Source organism: Pristiophorus japonicus, chromosome 10 (genome assembly GCF_044704955.1).
Source record: "Pristiophorus japonicus isolate sPriJap1 chromosome 10, sPriJap1.hap1, whole genome shotgun sequence".
Taxonomy (NCBI): Eukaryota; Metazoa; Chordata; class Chondrichthyes; family Pristiophoridae; genus Pristiophorus; species Pristiophorus japonicus.
Window position 1 is genome coordinate 176,975,288 of NC_091986.1, and position 18,167 is coordinate 176,993,454.

Sequence of the window (18,167 nt, forward strand, 5' to 3'; positions counted from 1 at the left end):
TGATTGAGGAATTCCAAATGCAAATTATGTCCAGCATAAATCGAGTTACCGCAATCTTTTGCGTTAGTTTAAAAATCATCGCACTGGAAACTGGTCACAAAACTGACCACTCCCCCAGCTCAAATTAATCACCATGGTGAGTTTCCACTAATTGTGCCTGTTTGTGGACCTTCGAAGAGGCTCTTAAAATTAAGCATTTTTTTTTAGGTGCAAGGGCACTTATACACACATTCTAAAAGCTTTTAAATATCATTTTTTTTTAATGAAGAAACTGACTACTGTACACCAATATTAACTAGTAAATGGTTCTGTATAGTTTTTAAGGTCGTTTTCAGTTATTTTAAATCGGGGTTATTTGTAGATGATGCACTAGACACTCTGATTAAAAATGCCTATTTTTTGTGATAAACCTATTCTCAGTTGTATAAATAAAACTGTACCAAGTTACCACTCTTAAATATATTAAGGAATATTTTTAAAAGAAATTACGTTCTAAAACGCTGTCACATTGTGCTGATTCGCCGACGATTTTATGTTCGGCAATATGCAAATCAGTTTGAGGGAAAACTTAAGCAAAAAATTCACTTTGCAGAACTAACGCAACCTTGAGCACAATTTGCATCCGGATCGCTGATTGCGCCCAAAGCAGAACCTTTTAACCCTACTCCTTAGAATCTATGAATAACAAATGCAACAAAAGAGTTGTTACGTAAAACATTAGTCTTGAATATCATGCAATAAAATGAATTATCGACAACAACTTGTATTATTAAAGCACCTTTAACAGAAAAAAGGATACCAAAGTACTTGGAAAGGGAAAAATAAAAAGGCAGTTAAAATCCGCTATGAATACTCTACTGTGAGAAAATGAACATGTTCTGGCTAAAGTAATACAGGAATGTTAGCAAAATTCTTAAAAGGTTCCTCATTAAAAAAAAAGGGACAAAGCAATATTTACAGAAATTATCTTGCCAGACTGGTTAACTTCAAATTGACAGCTCTTAGCGCAGTCATAGTTGTTTGCTGTCTACTTCCTGGTGTATGGGAGTGGTCTTTAACAAATCATGAGCAGCGAGTTAGCATAACTGTATTATAGTCCAACTCCACGCAGAAAATATTATACATAGAATTGATTGTCTCTTAGATCTGACATGTTATTTTAAAGTTTATCTTTTTTTTTTTAATTGGAAATTAAAAACTAGAAATTAGATAAAAGTTTATCTGAAATTTCTTTAATTGGCACTATTGGAAATAATCACACTCACATTGTGCCTCTACTGCTAACATCCTTCAAATTAAGTATATGTGATTGCTCAAAAATATATACAATTGATATCAAACAAAATAGGGTACTTGCTACCCTACCAGGGTACTGTTTTCAATATGGGCATTCTGAGCAAACTACATGTTTCTATCCATCAACAGAATGCTACAATTTACCAGAATAGCAATTTTTGCATGATGTATTTTTAATTTGAATTTTTTTTGATGATATATTAGCATATATGCTTCCAGCAATGCCAATGAATGTGTACTAAGGTAAACCAAGGCTAGGTAACCCCATCATTGTGTAACAGTAAAATTGAATCACAACATAAACACATGCTTTTCCCAACCTTTTCACTGTTTGTGAACATACTTTCCCCTCACTTCACATCTGCAGCATTTCTGTGGGACAATAATTAACGCAATAGCCTGGACATCATATCTATCACTCCAACTGATTTGAAGATTATATGCTAAACCGACCATAGAGATGAAAGTATTGTACAGACCCATGCCAAGCCTAAAACTGAAATGAAGCATTCCGCCAAAGCCATCAGTAACGTATCCCAGAAGTCCATGGTAGAACATTCAGTAAACAAGACTTACATTCACCCAGGGGTGGTCTAACAACTGCTGTGCAGAATATCGCTGCTCTATATCAACCTGAAGCATCATGGTGATAAGCTCCTATAAAATAAAAGGACAGATTGATTGTTATTTGCGTATATGTGTAGAGTTGAAGGATAATTATTCACCTAGACCAACAGGGGAGACAGTTACGCAAGTGATTATTCGCGTGTAACAATACAATAATTCAAAATCCACTTGTTATTTGTAATTAAATATAATAAAGTCCAAAAAGACCCTTAGTTTTATTCTACTTGTCATAACCTGGGCTCTACCAACCACACCACTTGCTATTGGTTTGGGCACGCTATGTTAATTGGCAGCAGTAACTGCCAACTGTTTGTAATTTCTCAGTTGTAGAGGGAAGCACATTCAATGATCCTTTTACTAATATAAAGGAACTATTTTAGTAGATATATAACTAAACATGTAAGACAACTCACTGTCCGCAACCTGTCACATTTTCATCTCTGTTCAGATTGAAAATCTCTAGGGTTTTAATGGAACAACATATGGCAGACTTAAAACAATATATATAATGTAAACAGTATAGGAAAGGTCATGGCATTCACTCGGCCTTCTTGTATAAATGCAACAATGACATTTCACTACTTTTCAATAAATCCACACTTCTGTTACTGGGGGCTTCAAAACCGTTGATTATTTTAGTGTTTCACATCCTCCCAATCAATGTCTTCCATTACAGTGAAAGTTGAAGAACATAGTCCTAGAATTGCTACTGTCGCCAATTCTCCGCCCCCCCTCCCCTGCCACCAGTGATTCTGGAAGAGGCACCAGAACAGTGGAATCATTTTGTAGATGATAATAGATAGGGAAGAAAGGAAAGAAAAGAAAGAAAAGAAAGCAAAGAAAAAGAAAGAAAAGAAAGCAAAGAAAAAGAAAGAAAAAGAAAGAAAAAGAAAGAAAAAGAAAGAAGAAAAAGAAAAAGAAAGAAAGAAGAAAAAGAAAGAAAGAAGAAAAAGAAAGAAAAAGAAAGAAAAAGAAAGAAAAGACTTGCATTTATATAGTGCTGTTCATGACCACCATCGCTAAAACTCTGAGCTATTCTGAATGGCATGATTAGCTTGAGCTGCATTGAGCTGTATTTAGCTTAGGGCAAGGGTGGACAATAATTTTGGCTGGAGGGCCAATTATCAAATTCTGGTGAGCTGTTGAGGGCCGAACACCAATGTTCCCGCAAAGCCGCTCAGTTGCGCAGCTATCTGGAGGTCCCGTGCGGGCCGATCAGTGGCGTTTAAATTAATAGCTGTGTAATTAGTACAGTAATGAGTACAATTACATTGCTCACCAATTGCCCAATGAGCAGAGGGTGTTAAGTTAGTGAATAAATAGGTTAACTAATTTACTGATTATCCGTTAGTATAAATAATCAGGGTTAAATAAATAAATGAGATAATTAAAATGCTAATTAGTAAACACATCAGTTTTGCATTAATTATTTAGGTACTAGTTAATAACTGGTTAACAAGTGTCATCCATCGGTCACCCCATCACTGGGGGTTGGCTAAATGTAATCTGATTTCGAGATGCTTCTGACACATTGTGACATGAGAATAATATCTGATGAATCTGATTTGATGTAGTCTGTCACATCTACGCTGCATCTTTCCCCCAACAGTGAGACCAAACACCAAACTCTCAACTCTTCAGTAAAACTGCTACTCGATATGCATTCTCCCTGGCAATTAAATGAGGCAGTATCAGATTTCCTTTATTCAGTAATGGATAGCTTGAGCTGGGGGAGCAAAGGGCCTGTGCTCTCCCCGCTGTTGCACTCACTGCTCTCCACTGGTTTAGGGGCCACGCTGCCATCGGTAATTCACCCGGGGAGGGGGGCATGGCCCAGTCGGAAACACCTGGCCTTCTGTCCATCTCCATATTTTGTCTCCTGTTTCGAAGGCCCATTTCTAGACTCCCCTGCTGCCTCTCAGACAATGACCTGCCTGACGTCAGACATGATCAGGCGCGACGGACGTTCGGCCTCGAAGCCAGGCCTTAGCGGCCCAGATTTAATCCAATGGTGGGCCTGGTACGGCTTGCGGACTGTATTTTGCCTGCCACTGGCTTAGGAGCTAAGCTGCTGTAACATATATTTAGCTTAGCCTTAAATATGCTTGTTTATTTAAAAGTGCAAAAAATTAAATCGAGTCATTTTTCCTTGTGCCATAATAATTAATTTATAAGAAAATTAGAAATTTGTAAAAACAGTTGCTGAGCCAATTCCTAGCCTGTTAAGTAATCCATCTTGTGAGCCTATTCATCAATCTGCATTGTAGCAAAGCACGTTTTTCTGAGATACGATTCAAAGGTGATTGGAATATACTATTGTGCTCTATGGACTCTGCAACAACTAGGGCCAACTTTCACTATAGGCTATGCCATCCTCTTGGGTGCTTTTTCGATCAGGAAAAAAGTTACCACGAGCACATATATCCCTTACACACATTGAACTTAATTTTTCTAATTTAAATTTAAATTAAAGTAACAATCAAAGTCCTGCATTATTAAGTTATTACTTTGAATAATTTTAAGCTGGTTGAAATGTCTGTCTGGTCCTCTTGACTACTTATAATTATGATACAATCGCCTAGAAATTTGTTTTGGGCGATGACGCAAAACGGGCGGTATCGGATCAGCCTGGTATTCAGTTCCACTGATGGTACTGAATATCAGGCACTGTGCATAGCAGGCAGCAGATCCGATACCACCCGTTCTGCGCCACCGCCCGAGACGAATTTCTAGCCCAATATGTTTTGCTGAGTCAATGAAAAATTATCTTTTGCTGTTTGCTAAGACATGAAATATTGTTCAAAATCCACTCAGCTCAGCCAGTCAAAGTTGATATAATTACTAATGGCAATACATTATACTAATTATACCTTTAGCCATTCTAGTGCAGTTACATCCTGTCCTTCATTATATATAAACATTTTAGACATCAATATTAAATTGAGTCAGGCCAAAGGGAAGTCTAGATTTTGTATCCAGGTAAATGAGCTCAATTAAATTAATTATTGATTTATGATCCCATCAGTGTCATCTCTGTCATGGGATCAGTAATCATCCCTGATAGCATGGAAACAACCATATTATCTACATACTCTCCTAATTCTCTGCACTCACTTAAATCAATGATGTTTACACTGAATTATTTCATCCATTATTAAAGGGTTGCTGTCTTTTAGTAAAATACTGTGCAAGAAGCAATGCAATATTAATCCACAATAACAATATTTTTCAAAACGCAGTAATTGGCTTGGGAATATGCTTGTGCTGTAGATTGCTGTACTGTGAATGTTTCCTTTCGCAGTTTTCAAAACAAATCACATATTCAACTTTTATATGATGCCAAAGGCTGCAGCATCACCTCTGCTTTCCCAGTGCTAAGGGAAGCCACATTTACAATGTCTGCTCACATCATTTTGAAGATGATTGTCGGGAATGGCAGCACAGTGGTTAAGTTACAGAACTAGTAATCAAGCAGGCCAGCACTAATAATCTGGAGACATGAGTTCAAATCCCACCACGGCAGCTGTGTAATTTAAATTCAGTCAATTAAATAAATCTGTAATAAAAAGCTAGTGTCAGTAATGGTAACTATGAAACTACCGCATTGTCATTAAAAAAAACATCTGGTTCACTAATGTCCTTTGGAGAAGGAAATCTGCCATCCTTTACGAGTCTGCCTACGTGATTCCAGACCCACAGCAATGTGATTGACTCTTAACTGCCCCTCTGAAATGGCCTAGCCACTCAGTTGTACACAACCGCTACGAAAAACAATAAGAAGAATAAAACCGGACGGACCACCTGCCATTGACCTCAGCACCGGCTTCGGGCACAACCTGCCCAATCGACCCTGCAAAGTCCTCCTCACTAACATCTGGGGTCTTATGTCAAAATTAGGAGAGCTGTCCCACAGTCCAGTCAAGCAACAGCCTGACAGAATCATATCTTTCAGCCAATGTCTATTACCATCCCTGGATATGTCCTGTTCCACCGGCAAGACAGACTCACCCGAGGTGGTGGCACAGAGGTATACGGGAGGGAGTGGCCCTGGGAGTCTCCAATAATGACTCCGGACCCCATGAAGTCTCATGGCTTCAGTTCAAGCATGTGTAAGGAAACCTCCTGCTGATTACCACTTACTGCCCTCCCTCTGCTGTTGAATCAGTACACCTCCAGAAGCACTGAGGGTAGCAAAGGCACAGAATGTACTCTGGATGGGGAACTTATAAGAACATAAGAAGCAGGAGTAGGCCATACGGCTCCTTGAGCCTGCTCCGCCATTTAATACGATCATGGCTGATCTGATCATGGACTCAGGTCCACTCCCCATAACCCCTTAATCCCTTATCAGTTAAGAAACTGTCTATCTCTTTCTTAAATTTATTAAATGTCCCAGCTTCCACAGCTCTCTGAGGCAGCGAATTCCACAGATCCGCAACTCTCAGAGAAGAAATTTCTCTTCATCTCAGTTTTAAATGGGCAGCCCCTTATTCTAAGATTATGCCCTCGAGTTCTAGTCTCCCCCATCAGTGGAAACATCCTCTCTGCAGCCACCTTGTCAAGCCCCCTCATTATCTTATATGTTTCGATAAGATCACCTTTCATTCTTCTGAATTCCAATGAGTAGAGGTCCAACCTACTCAATCTTTCCTCATAAGTCAACCCCCTCATCTCTGGAATCAACCTCGTGAACCTTCACTGAACTGTCTCCAAAGCAAGTATATCCTTGCGAAAATATGGAAACTGTTATGTATTTAACCCTTTGTAACCTGCATTACACCTGACCACCAGAGGGCCCACTGTTGGAGTCCCAAGGGATCCCAGTATTGCTTGGGAGCACAGTATATAAGCAGGCCATCCAAGAGGTACCTGCACTCTGGAATCTTATTAAAGGAGCTAAGGTCACACTTGCTCATTGCACACAGTACTCAGTCTCACCATTTATTATGAGTGTAACAGAAACCAAAACTGCATGGCTGTATTCCAGGTGCAGCCTCACCAATACCCTGTACAACTGGAGCAAGACTTCCCTGCTTTTATACTCCATCCCCTTTGCAATAAATGCCAAGATTCCATTGGCCTTCCTGATCACTTGCTGTACCTGCATACTAACCTTTTGTGTTTCATGTAGAAGTACCCCCAGGTCCCGCTGTACTGTAGCACTTTGCAATCTTTCTCCATTTAAATAATAACTTTCTCTTTGATTTTTTTCTGCCAAAGTGCATGACCTCACACTCTCCAACATTATACTCCATCTGCCAAATTTTTGCCCACTCACTTAGCTTGTCTATGTCCTTTTGCAGATATTTTGTGTTCTCCTCACACATTGCTTTTCCACCCATCTTTGTATCGTTGGCAAACTTGGCTGCGTTACACTCAGTCCCTTCCTCCAAGTCGTTAATATAGATTATAAATAGTTGGGGTCCCAGCACTGATCCCTGCAGCACCCTACTGGTTACTGATTGCCAACCAGAGAATGAACCATTTATCCCGATTTTCTGCTTTCTGTTAGTTAGCCAATCCTCTATCCATGCTAATATATTACTCCCAACCCCGTGAACTTTTATCTTGTGCAGTAACCTTTTATGTGGCACCTTGTCAAATGCCTTCTGGAAGTCCAAATACACCACATCCACTGGTTCCCCTTTATCCACCCAGTTCGTTCCATCCTCAAAGAATTCTAGCAAATTTGTCAAACATGTCTTCCCCTTCATAAATCCATGCTGACTTTGCCTGACCGAATATTACTTTTCCAAATGAACTGCTACTGCTTCTTTAATAATGGACTCCAACATCTTCCCAACTACAGATTTTAGGCTAACTGGTCTATAGTTTCCAGCTTTTTGTCTGCTTCCTTTTTTAAATAGGGGTGTTAAATTTGCAGTTTCTCAATCTGCTGGGACCTCCCCAGAATCCAGGGAATTTTGGTAAATTACAACCAATGCATCTATCCCTGTTGCTACTTCTCTTAAGACCTTTGGATGCAAGCCATCAGGTCCAGGGGATTTATCCGCCTTTAGTCCCATTATATTACTGAGTACCACCTCCTTAGTGATTGTGATTGTGTTAAGTTCCTCCCCCTCCCCCCATAGCCCCTTGAAACATAGAAAATAGGTGCAGGAGTAGGCCATTCGGCCCTTCTAGCCTGCACCGCCATTCAATGAGTTCATGGCTGAACATGCAACCTCAGTACCCCCTTCCCGCTTTCTAGCCATACCCCTTGGTCCCCCTAGTAGTAAGGACTTCATCTAACTCCCTTTTGAATATATTTAGTGAATTGGCCTCAACAACTTTCTATGGTAGAGAATTCCACAGGTTCACCACTCTCTGGGTGAAGAAGTTTCTCCTCATCTCGGTCCTAAATGGCTTACCCCTTATCCTTAAACTGTGACCCCTGGTTCTGGACTTTCTTCCTGCATCTAACCTGTCTAAACCCATCAGAATTTTAAACGTTTCTATGAGGTCCCCTCTCATTCTTCTGAACTCCAGTGAATACAAACCCAGTTGATCCAGTCTTTCTTGATAGGTCAGTCCCACCATCCCGGGAATCAGTCTGGTGAACCTTCGCTGCACTCCCTCAATAACAAGAATGTCCTTCCTCAAGTTAGGAGACCAAAACTGTACACAATACTCCAGGTGTGGCCTCACCAAGGCCCTGTACAACTGTAGCAACACCTCCCTGCCCCTGTACTCAAATCCCCTCGCTATGAAGGCCAACATGACATTTGCTTTCTTAACCGCCTACGGTACCTGCATGCCAACCTTCAATGACTGATGTACCATGACACCCAGGTCTCGTTGCACCTCCCCTTTTCCTAATCTGTCACCATTCAGATAATAGTCTGTCTCTGTTTTTACCACCAAAGTGGATAACCTCACATTTATCCACATTATACTTCATCTGCCATGCATTTGCCCACTCACCTAACCTATCCAAGTCACTCTGCAGCCTCATAGCATCCTCCTCGCAGCTCACACTGCCACCCAACTTAGTGTCATCCGCAAATTTAGAGATACTACATTTAATCCCCTCGTCTAAATCATTAATGTACAGTGTAAACAGCTGGGGCCCCAGTACAGAACCTTGCGGTACCCCACTAGTCACTGCCTGCCATTCTGAAAAGTACCCATTTACTCCGACTCTTTGCTTCCTGTCTGACAACCAGTTCTCAATCCACGTCAGCACACGACCCCCAATCTCATGTGCTTTAACTTTGCACATTAATCTCTTGTGTGACTTAATGTATTGACTATCCACTGTTGGGATATTATTAGTATCCTCTACTGTAAAGACTGATACAAAATATTTGTTCAGAGTTTCTGCCATCTCCATGTTCCCATTACTAATTCCTCGGTCTCTTCCTCTAAGGGTCCAACATTTACTTTAGCCACTCTTTTCCTTTTTATACACGTATAGAAACTCTTGCTATCTGTTTTTATATTTCATGCTAGTTTACTTTCATAGTCTATCGTCCCTTTCTTAATAATTTTTTTAGTCATTCTTTGTTGGCTTTTAAAAGCTTCACAATCTTCTGTTCTCCCACTAGTTTTGGCCACATTGTATGCCCTTGTTTTTAATTGGATACCGTCCTTTATTTCTTTAGTTAGCCACGCATGGCTATCTTTTCTCTTACGCCCTTTCCTCCTCACTGGAATATATTTTTCTTGAAAGTTGTGAAATATTTCCTTAAATGTACACCACTGTTCATCAACCGTCTTACACTTTAATCTATGTCCATCACCAACAGTGGCTCGGTAGCACCACGACTGACCTAGCTGGTCAAGTCCTGAAGGACTTAGCTGCCAGACTTGGCCTGCGACAGATGGTGAGGGAACCTACATGAGGGAAAAACCTACTTGACTTCGTCCTCACCAACCTACCTGTCGCAGCATTGGTAGGAGTGATCACCACACAGTCATTGTGGAGACGAAGTCCCATCTTCACACTGAAGACACTCTCCATCGTGTTGTGTAGCACTACCACCGAGTTAAATGGGATAGATTCAGAACAGATCGAGCAGCTCAAAACTGGGCATCCATGAGGCGCTATGAGCCATCAGCAGTAGCAGAATTGTATTCCACCACAATCTGTAACCTCATGGCTGGCATATCCCTCACTCTACTATTACCATCAAGCCAGGGAACCTACCCTGGTTCAATGAAGAGTGCAGAAAAGCATGCCAGAAGCAGCACCAGAAGTACATAAAAATGAGATACCAACCTGGGGAAGCTGCAACACAGGACTACATGCATGCTAAACAGCAGAAACGGCATGCTATAAACAGAGCTAAGCGATCCCACAATTAACGGATTAGATCAAAGCTCTGCAGTCCTGCAGTCATATCCAGTCGTGATTGGTGGTGGACAATTAAACAACTAACGGGAGGAGGAGGCTCAATGAAGACGGAGCCCAGCACGCAAGTGCAAAAGTCAAGGCTGAACCAACTTCAGCCAGAAGTGCCGGGTGTATGATCCATATCGGCCTCCTTCTGAGGTCCCCACCATCACAGAAGCCAGTCTTCAGCCAATTCGATTCACTCCACACGATAGCAAGAAACGGCTGAGCATACTGGATATAGCAGAGGCTACAGTCCCCAACAACATCCCAGCTGTCGTGCTGAAGACTTGTGCCCCAGAACTAGCTGCGCCTCTAGCCAAGCTGTTCCAGTACAGCTACAACACTGGCATCTATAATCAACAACGTGGAAAACTGCCTAGGTATGTCCTGCCCACAAAAAGCAGGACAAATCCAATCCGACCAATTACCGCCCCATCAGTCTACTCTCAATCATCAGCAAAGTGATGGAAGGTGTCGTCGACAGTGCTATAAAGTGGCACTTACTCACCAATAACCAACTCACTGATGCTCAGGTTGGGTTCCACCAGGACCATTCTGTTCAGATCTCATTACAGCCTTGGTGCAAAAATGGACAAAAGAGCTGAATTCCAGAAATGTAGTCAGAGTGACTGCCCTTGACATCAAGGCATCATTTGACCGAGTATGGAGTCAATGGAAATCAGGGGGAAAGCCCTCCACAGGATGGCACCATACCTAGCACAAAGAAAGATGCTTGTGGTTGTTGGAGGTCAATTATCCCAGCCCCAGGACATCGCTGCAGGAGTTCCTCAGAGCAGTGTCCTAGGCCCAACCATCTTCAGCTGCTTCATCAATGGCCTTCCCTTCATCATAAGGTCACAATTGGGATGTTTGATGATGACTGTACAGTGTTCAGTTCCATTCGTAACTCCTCAGAAAATGAAGCAGTCTATGCGCTCATGCAGCAAGACCTGGACGACATTCAGGCTTGGGCTTTTAAGTGGCAAGTAACATTTGCGCCACACAAGTGCCATGCAATGACTATCTTCAACAAGCGAGAGTCTAACCACCTCCCGTTGATATCACCATCGCCAAATCCACCACCATCAACATCCTGGAAGTCACCATTGACCAGAAACTTAACTAGACCAGCCACATAAATATTGTGGCAACAAGAGCAGGTCAGAGGCTGGGTATTTTGTGATGAATGTCTCACCTCCTAACTCCACAAAGCCTTTCCACCATCTACAAGGCACAAGTCAGGAGTGTGATAGAATACTCTCCAGTTGCCTGGTTGAGTGCTGCTCTAACAACACTCAAGAAGCTCGACACCATCCAGAACAAAATAGCGCACTTGATTGGCACCCATTCACCACCTTCAACAATCACTCACTCCACCACCGGCGTACCGTAGCTGCAGTGTGTATCATCTATAAGGTACACTGCAGCAACTCGCCAAGGCTTCTTCGGCAGCACCTCCCAAACCCGCGACCTCTACTATCTAGAAGGACAATGACAGCAGGCGCATGGGAGTACCATCACCTGCAAGTTCCCCTCAAAGTTACACACCATCCTCACATGGAAATATATCGCCGTTCATTCATTGTCGCTGGGTCAAAATCCTGGGACTCCCTCCCTAACAGCACTGTGGGAGTAATTTCACCACAAAGCCTGCAGCGGTTCAAGGCGGCGGCTCACCCACACCTTCTCGAGGGCAATTAGGGATGGGCAATAAAAGCTGGCCTTGCCAGCGATGCCCGCATCCCAGAACGAATATAAAAAAGAGATCAGAGCTCTGTGCAAATTTGTTGAAATGCTCATCTGGTGTACTGTTCACTGTTACAAGAACAGCCCAGTGAAGACTCCCCATCTGATTGTTCCTTCCCCACCCATGCAGAGGCATCTGGCCGCTGCTTGGTGCCTCATGTAGGCCAGTTCGTTAGATATATTCAAAAGGGAGTTAGATATGGCCCTTACGGCCAAAGGGATCAAGGGGCATGGAGAGAAAGCAGGAAAGGAATACTGAGGTTGAATGATCAGCCATGATCTTATTGAATGGCGGTGCAGGCTCGAAGGGCCGAATGGCCTGCTCCTGCACCTAATTTCTATGTTTCTATGTTTGGCTGAGATTGTAACTCAGCTGAGTGGTAGGTTGACTCTGTGTCTTATTACTCTGTAGCATCATATATTGGTGTCAAAATGAAGTGCATCCCTGTATCACCCAGTTTCAGTGTGCTCTGATGTAATGGAAAGGGTCACAATTAGCCTTTGTAAGTTAGTGCCTTCAAGGAATGCTTAGAGAGTTGGATTGTGTAAGAGAATGAGAAAAAATGGAATGAGTAAAATCCTTTCAAATCATGAAACTTGTTCCTTCCATAAACTACTTACAATTTGCCAGGTTATGGACCACACCATTATTAATTAACCTTTTAACGCATGGAACAAACAAACTTCTATGAAGATAACGGTCTATTACTACCTGAGCCCCCAAAGGTAAACATAGGAATAGAGGAAGGAACATGGGAACAGGAGTAGGCTATTCTGCCCCTTGAGCCTTTTCCGCCATTCAATTAGATCATGGCTGATCTGTATCTTAACTCCATTTACCTGTCTTGGTCCTTAATACCCTTGCCTAACAAAAATCTATCAATCTCAGTTTTGAAATTTTCAATTGACCTAGCCTCAACAGTTTTTTGGGGGAGAGAGTTCCAGATTGCCACTATCCTTTGTGTGAAGAAGTGCTTTCTGGCATCACCCCTGAATGACCTAGCTCTAATTTTAAGGGTATGCACCCTTGTGCTGGACTCTTCCACCAGGCAACATAGTTTGTCTCTACCTACCCTATCAAATCCTTTCGTCATCTTAAGCACCTCAACTAGATCACCCCTTAATCTTCGATATTCAAGGGAATACAAGCCTAGACTATGCAACCTGGCCGTATAATTTAACTCTTTCAACCCTGGTAAAACATCAAACTTCATTCATTCTCTCCTGACGTTAAAATGATTCATAAAGTAAATTTATAAAGTTCCCAGAAGGTCCAATTAAACATAGCGTCACACTGGGATGGAATTACATTGTACCCAGTGTAAAACTCGAGTGCTGTGAAACTGCTTACTAGAGGTGGTCTCATATCTTCTGACTTCAGTATGCTTGGGAGTCAGGTTCTGATCTGACACAGAGTATTGTACCTCTTTCACACTCACGCATGGCTGAAACTGGAAAAGTGGCAGCATAACTGCATTGTAAGAAAGACTGTGTTTAGGTTGCATGCAAGACCTTAAATTCAAATGGGGCTTCTTGCTAATATTAGCAGATACTCACTTTTGCAGAGTCAGAAATATTGTCCCAATATGGTGCTGGAAATTCCTGATGCCCCATGAGTATCTGGTCAAACAAGACATCCTGATCATTGCTGTGCCTGTAAATAACATCAACTCTCATTTTAATTACTGACCCATTTTCATAATCATGAAAGATTTTGTCAATTTATTTAATAAAGTAGGTAAAAGAAAGCTGAAGATATAAAATTAATTAAATAAAATACATTTAGTACATTTGTAACCACAATGGAATGCTCACTACTTTCAAAAATAAACCTCCAAATTAGTGATTCAAACATACTGATGGGTAGAGAATGTACTCAGTGGCGCATTTTTGGTTGCTTCTGCTAAAAATATATCTGAACTTTGCAAATGCTGCATCATCCTCCCTTTTTAGGAGTAATCTAGTTCTCAACTTTCTAGGGCAAAGGAAAATGGACGCCATGTAAAAGGGAAAGAGGGAACAGAAAGCCTCAGAAGGGATGGAGAGGTAGGTAGCTAAAAACAGTTTAAAAAAGATTTTAAGGAGGCTTTTGAGAGAAGGAGAGAGGTGCTAGGGGGATGTGTGTAAAAAGGGTTTTCCAAAAGACAGAGCTGCTGGTTATAATAGTGGCTACTGATAGTGGAGTAGAGTGAATAGGAAGTTGGTGTGTGAGGAGTGGATGGTGTGCAGGGAGATATGATTAGTGGAGGTTGCTGAGTAAGGTAGGCAAGACCAGGACAGATTTGAAGATGAGGACGAGGATCTTGAAATCAATTTGTTTGTGCATGAGGGGCTAGTGGTGTTTGGCAAAAATAGGGGTGATGAGAGTGGAAGATATGTTGTGGGTAAGGGCGTGGCTAAAGCATTCTGAAACTTGTCGAGGACAGAGAGGGAGAAAGCTCAAAGACACTGTGAGAGAAAGCGGCCGCAGGGTGATTTTGGCAGCAATGGGAGAAAGGCTAGGGTAACAGTTTTAATGTTGTAACACTGATATTGTTTTTAGCAGTCTATTCTGAATGCAAAGTAACGTAAATCAGTACACTTTATTTCAAATGGGAATCTACATTAGTTTGTAATCATGCAAGGAAGCTTCAGTGAAAGAATCACAATAGGGTAAACACTATTTGAGGCTATTGAAAGCGTCAGTTTGACAGTTATAGTAAGATTATATTGAGATATTGAGAGATCTATTTGGATATTTCTAATTATATTTTGGATGAATTCTGAGTCAGTTGACACCTACTGATCATCGAAGAAATTGCAACTTCAGGTCTTGGGTACTGTAACATGAAGGAATCGAATCTGGATTTGAATATTTAGTTTTGAAAATGACTGCTTTTATTGCTGTGCATAACAGCTTCTGGCTCTTTGGTGCAGTCATGAAATGTATTCAGCAGTCACCCTCCTTCATTGAATCCTGTCCTTAATTCATGACATATTTTGCTACCAGGATTTCATTGTTTCAACCAGAGAAAAGACAGCCTTTAAGAATGTTTTGGTTCTGAGCCTCTTTCCTAAAAAGTTGAATTTGTAGATTGATGTTAATAATGACTAAACATTAAGGCTTAAAATCACACAAGCAATTTAATTCAGAAGGAAGAGACTGATCTCGATGGCACTGCTGGCTAGGTGCATTAATGCACATGATGCAATACAGTCCTAGAACAGAAAGCTCTTGGGTTTGATCCCTGATTTGTGATGTTAGCTGATCACAGCTGGGGTGGTAATGGGGTTCTACAATTGAACTCAGTGATTCCATGCTTAAAAGAGAAAGAGTTAAGTAAGGAAATTTCTACCAGGGTTGCTATCCAGCAATAAGAACATAAGAAATGGAGCATGAGTAGGCTACTTGGCCCCTCGAGCCTGCTCCGCCATTTAATAAGATCATGGCTGATCTGATCTTGGGCTCAGCTCCACTTCCCTTCCCACTCCCCATAACCCTCCACTCCCTTATCGTTCAAAAATCTGTCTATCTCCACCTTAAATATATTCAATGACCCAGCTTCTACAGCTCTCTGGGGCAGAAAATTCCACAGATTTACGACCCTCAGAGAAGAAATTCCTCTTCATTTCCATTCTAAATGGGCAACCCCTTATTCTAAAACAATGCCCCTCGAGTTCTAGATTCCCCCCCCCCAAGTGGAAACATCCTCTCTGCATCTACCTTGTCAAGCCCCCTCAGTATCTTATATGTTTCATTCTTCTAAACTCCAATGAGTATAGGCCAAACCTGCTCAACCTTTCTTCATAAGTCAACCCCTTCATCTCAGGAATCAACTTAGTGAATCTTCTCTGAACTGCCTCCAATGCAAGTATATCCCTCCTTAAATAAGGAGACCAAATTTGTACGCAGTACTCGAGCTGTGGTCTCACCAATACCCTGTACAGTTGTAGCAGGACTTCCCTGCTTTTATATTCCATTCCCCTTGCAATAAAGGCCAACATTCCATTCGCCTTCCTGATTACTTGCTGTACTTGCATACTAACTTTTTGTGTTTCATGCACAAGGACACCCAGGTCCCTCTGTACTGCAGCATTTTGTAATCTCTCTCCATTTAAATAATAATTTCCTTTTTTATTTTTCCTGCCAAAGTAGATAACCTCGCACTTTCCCACATGATACTCCATCTGCCAAATTTTTGCCCACTCATTTAGCCTGTATATATCCCTTTGCAGATTGTTTGTTTCCTCCTCGCAACTTTTCCACCCATCTATATCAGCAGCAAACTTGGCTACATTACACTCGTTCCCTTCATAGAAAAAAACATAGAAACATAGAAAATAGGTGCAGGAGTAGGCCATTCGGACCTTCGAGCCTGCACCACTATTCAATGAGTTCATGGCTGAACATGCAACTTCAATACCCCATGAGTAGGCTTTCTCGCCATACCCCTTGATCCCCCTAGTAGTAAGGACTACATCTAACTCCTTTTTGAATATATTTAGTGAATTGGCCTCAACAACTTTCTGTGGTAGACATTTCCACAGGTTCACCACTCTCTGGGTGAAGAAGTTTCTCCTCATCTCGGTCCTAAATGGCTTATCCTTTATCCTTAGACTGTGACCCCTGGTTCTGGACTTCCCCAACATTAAGAAGAACATAAGAACATAAGAATTAGGAACAGGAGTAAGCCATCTAACCCCTCGAGCCTGCTCCGCCACCCAACAAGATCATGGCTGATCTGGCCGTGGACTCAGCTCCACTTACCCGCCCGCTCCCCATAACCCTTAATTCCCTTATTGGTTGAAAATCTATCTATCTGTGATTTGAATATATTCAATGAGCTAGCCTCAAATGCTTCCTTGGGCAGAGAATTCCACAGATTCACAACCCTCTGGGAGAAGAAATTCCTTCTCAACTCGGTTTTAAATTGGCTCCCCCGTATTTTGAGGCTGTGCCCCCTAGTTCTAGTCTCCCCGACTAGTGGAAACAACCTCTCTGGCTCTATCCTGTCTATCCCCTTCATTATATTATAAGATCACCCCTCATCCTTCTGAACTCCAACGAGTAAAGACCCAGTCTACTCAATCTATCATCATAAGGTAACCTCCTCATCTCCGGAATCAGCCGAGTGAATCGTCTCTGTACCCCTTCCAAAGCTAGTATATCCTTCCTTAAGTAAGGTGACCAAAACTGCACGCAGTACTCCAGGTGCGGCCTCACCAATACCCTGTACAGTTGCAGCAGGACCTCCCTGCTTTTGTGCTCCATCCCTCTCGCAATGAAGGCCAACATTCCATTCGCCTTCCTGATTACCTGCTGCACCTGCAAACTAACTTTTTGGGATTCATGCACAAGGACCCCCAGGTCCCTCTGCACTGCAGCATGTTGTAATTTCTCCCCATTCAAATAATATTCCTTTTTACTGTTTTTTTTCCCAAGGTGGATGACATCACATTTTCCGACATTGTATTCCATCTGCCAAACCTTAGCCCATTCGCTTAACCTATCGAAATCCCTTTGCAGCCTCTCTGTGTCCTCTACACAACCCGCTTTCCCACTAATCTTTGTGTCATCTGCAAATTTTGTAACACTACACTCTGTCCCCTCCTCCAGGTCATCTATGTATATTTTAAACAGTTGTGGTCTCAGCATCGATCCCTGTGGCACACCAATTTCCAACCTGAAAAGGACCTATTTATCCCGACTCTCTGCTTTCTGTTAGCCAGCCAATTCTCGACCCATGCTAATACATTTCCTCTGACTCCGCGTACCTTTATCTTCTGCAGTAACCTTTTGTGTGGCACCTTTTCGAATGCCTTTTGGAAATCTAAATACACCACATCCATTGGTACACCTCTATCCACCATGCTCGTTATATCCTCAAAGAATTCCAGTAAATTAGTTACACACGATTTCCCCTTCATGAATCCATGTTGCGTCTGCTTGATTGCACTATTCCTATCTAGATGTCCCGCTATTTCTTCCTTAATGATAGCTTCAAGCATTTTCCCCACTACAAGATGTTAAACTAACTGGTCTATAGTTACCTGTCTTTTGTCTGCCCCCTTTTTCATCCAAGTCATTAATATAGGTTGTAAATAGTTGAGGTCCCAGCACCAATCACTGTGGCACCCCACTAGTTAGTGTTTGCCAACCGGAAAATTACCCATTTATCCT

At 41.9% G+C, this 18,167-nt stretch overlaps 1 protein-coding gene across 3 annotated transcripts in view; it reads right to left on the reverse strand.

The window, feature by feature from the left end:
* dclk1a (doublecortin-like kinase 1a) overlaps nucleotides 1–18,167 on the reverse strand; it is a 448,638-nt gene that overhangs the window by 36,940 nt on the left and 393,531 nt on the right. For all 3 annotated transcript variants that reach the window (XM_070891561.1, XM_070891563.1, XM_070891562.1), the window contains 2 exons: nucleotides 13,565–13,661; nucleotides 1,873–1,953 (listed from right to left, as the gene is read on the reverse strand). In XM_070891561.1, coding sequence (XP_070747662.1) covers nucleotides 1,873–1,953; nucleotides 13,565–13,661 — 178 coding nt within the window. The remainder of the gene's footprint in view (nucleotides 1–1,872; nucleotides 1,954–13,564; nucleotides 13,662–18,167) is intronic.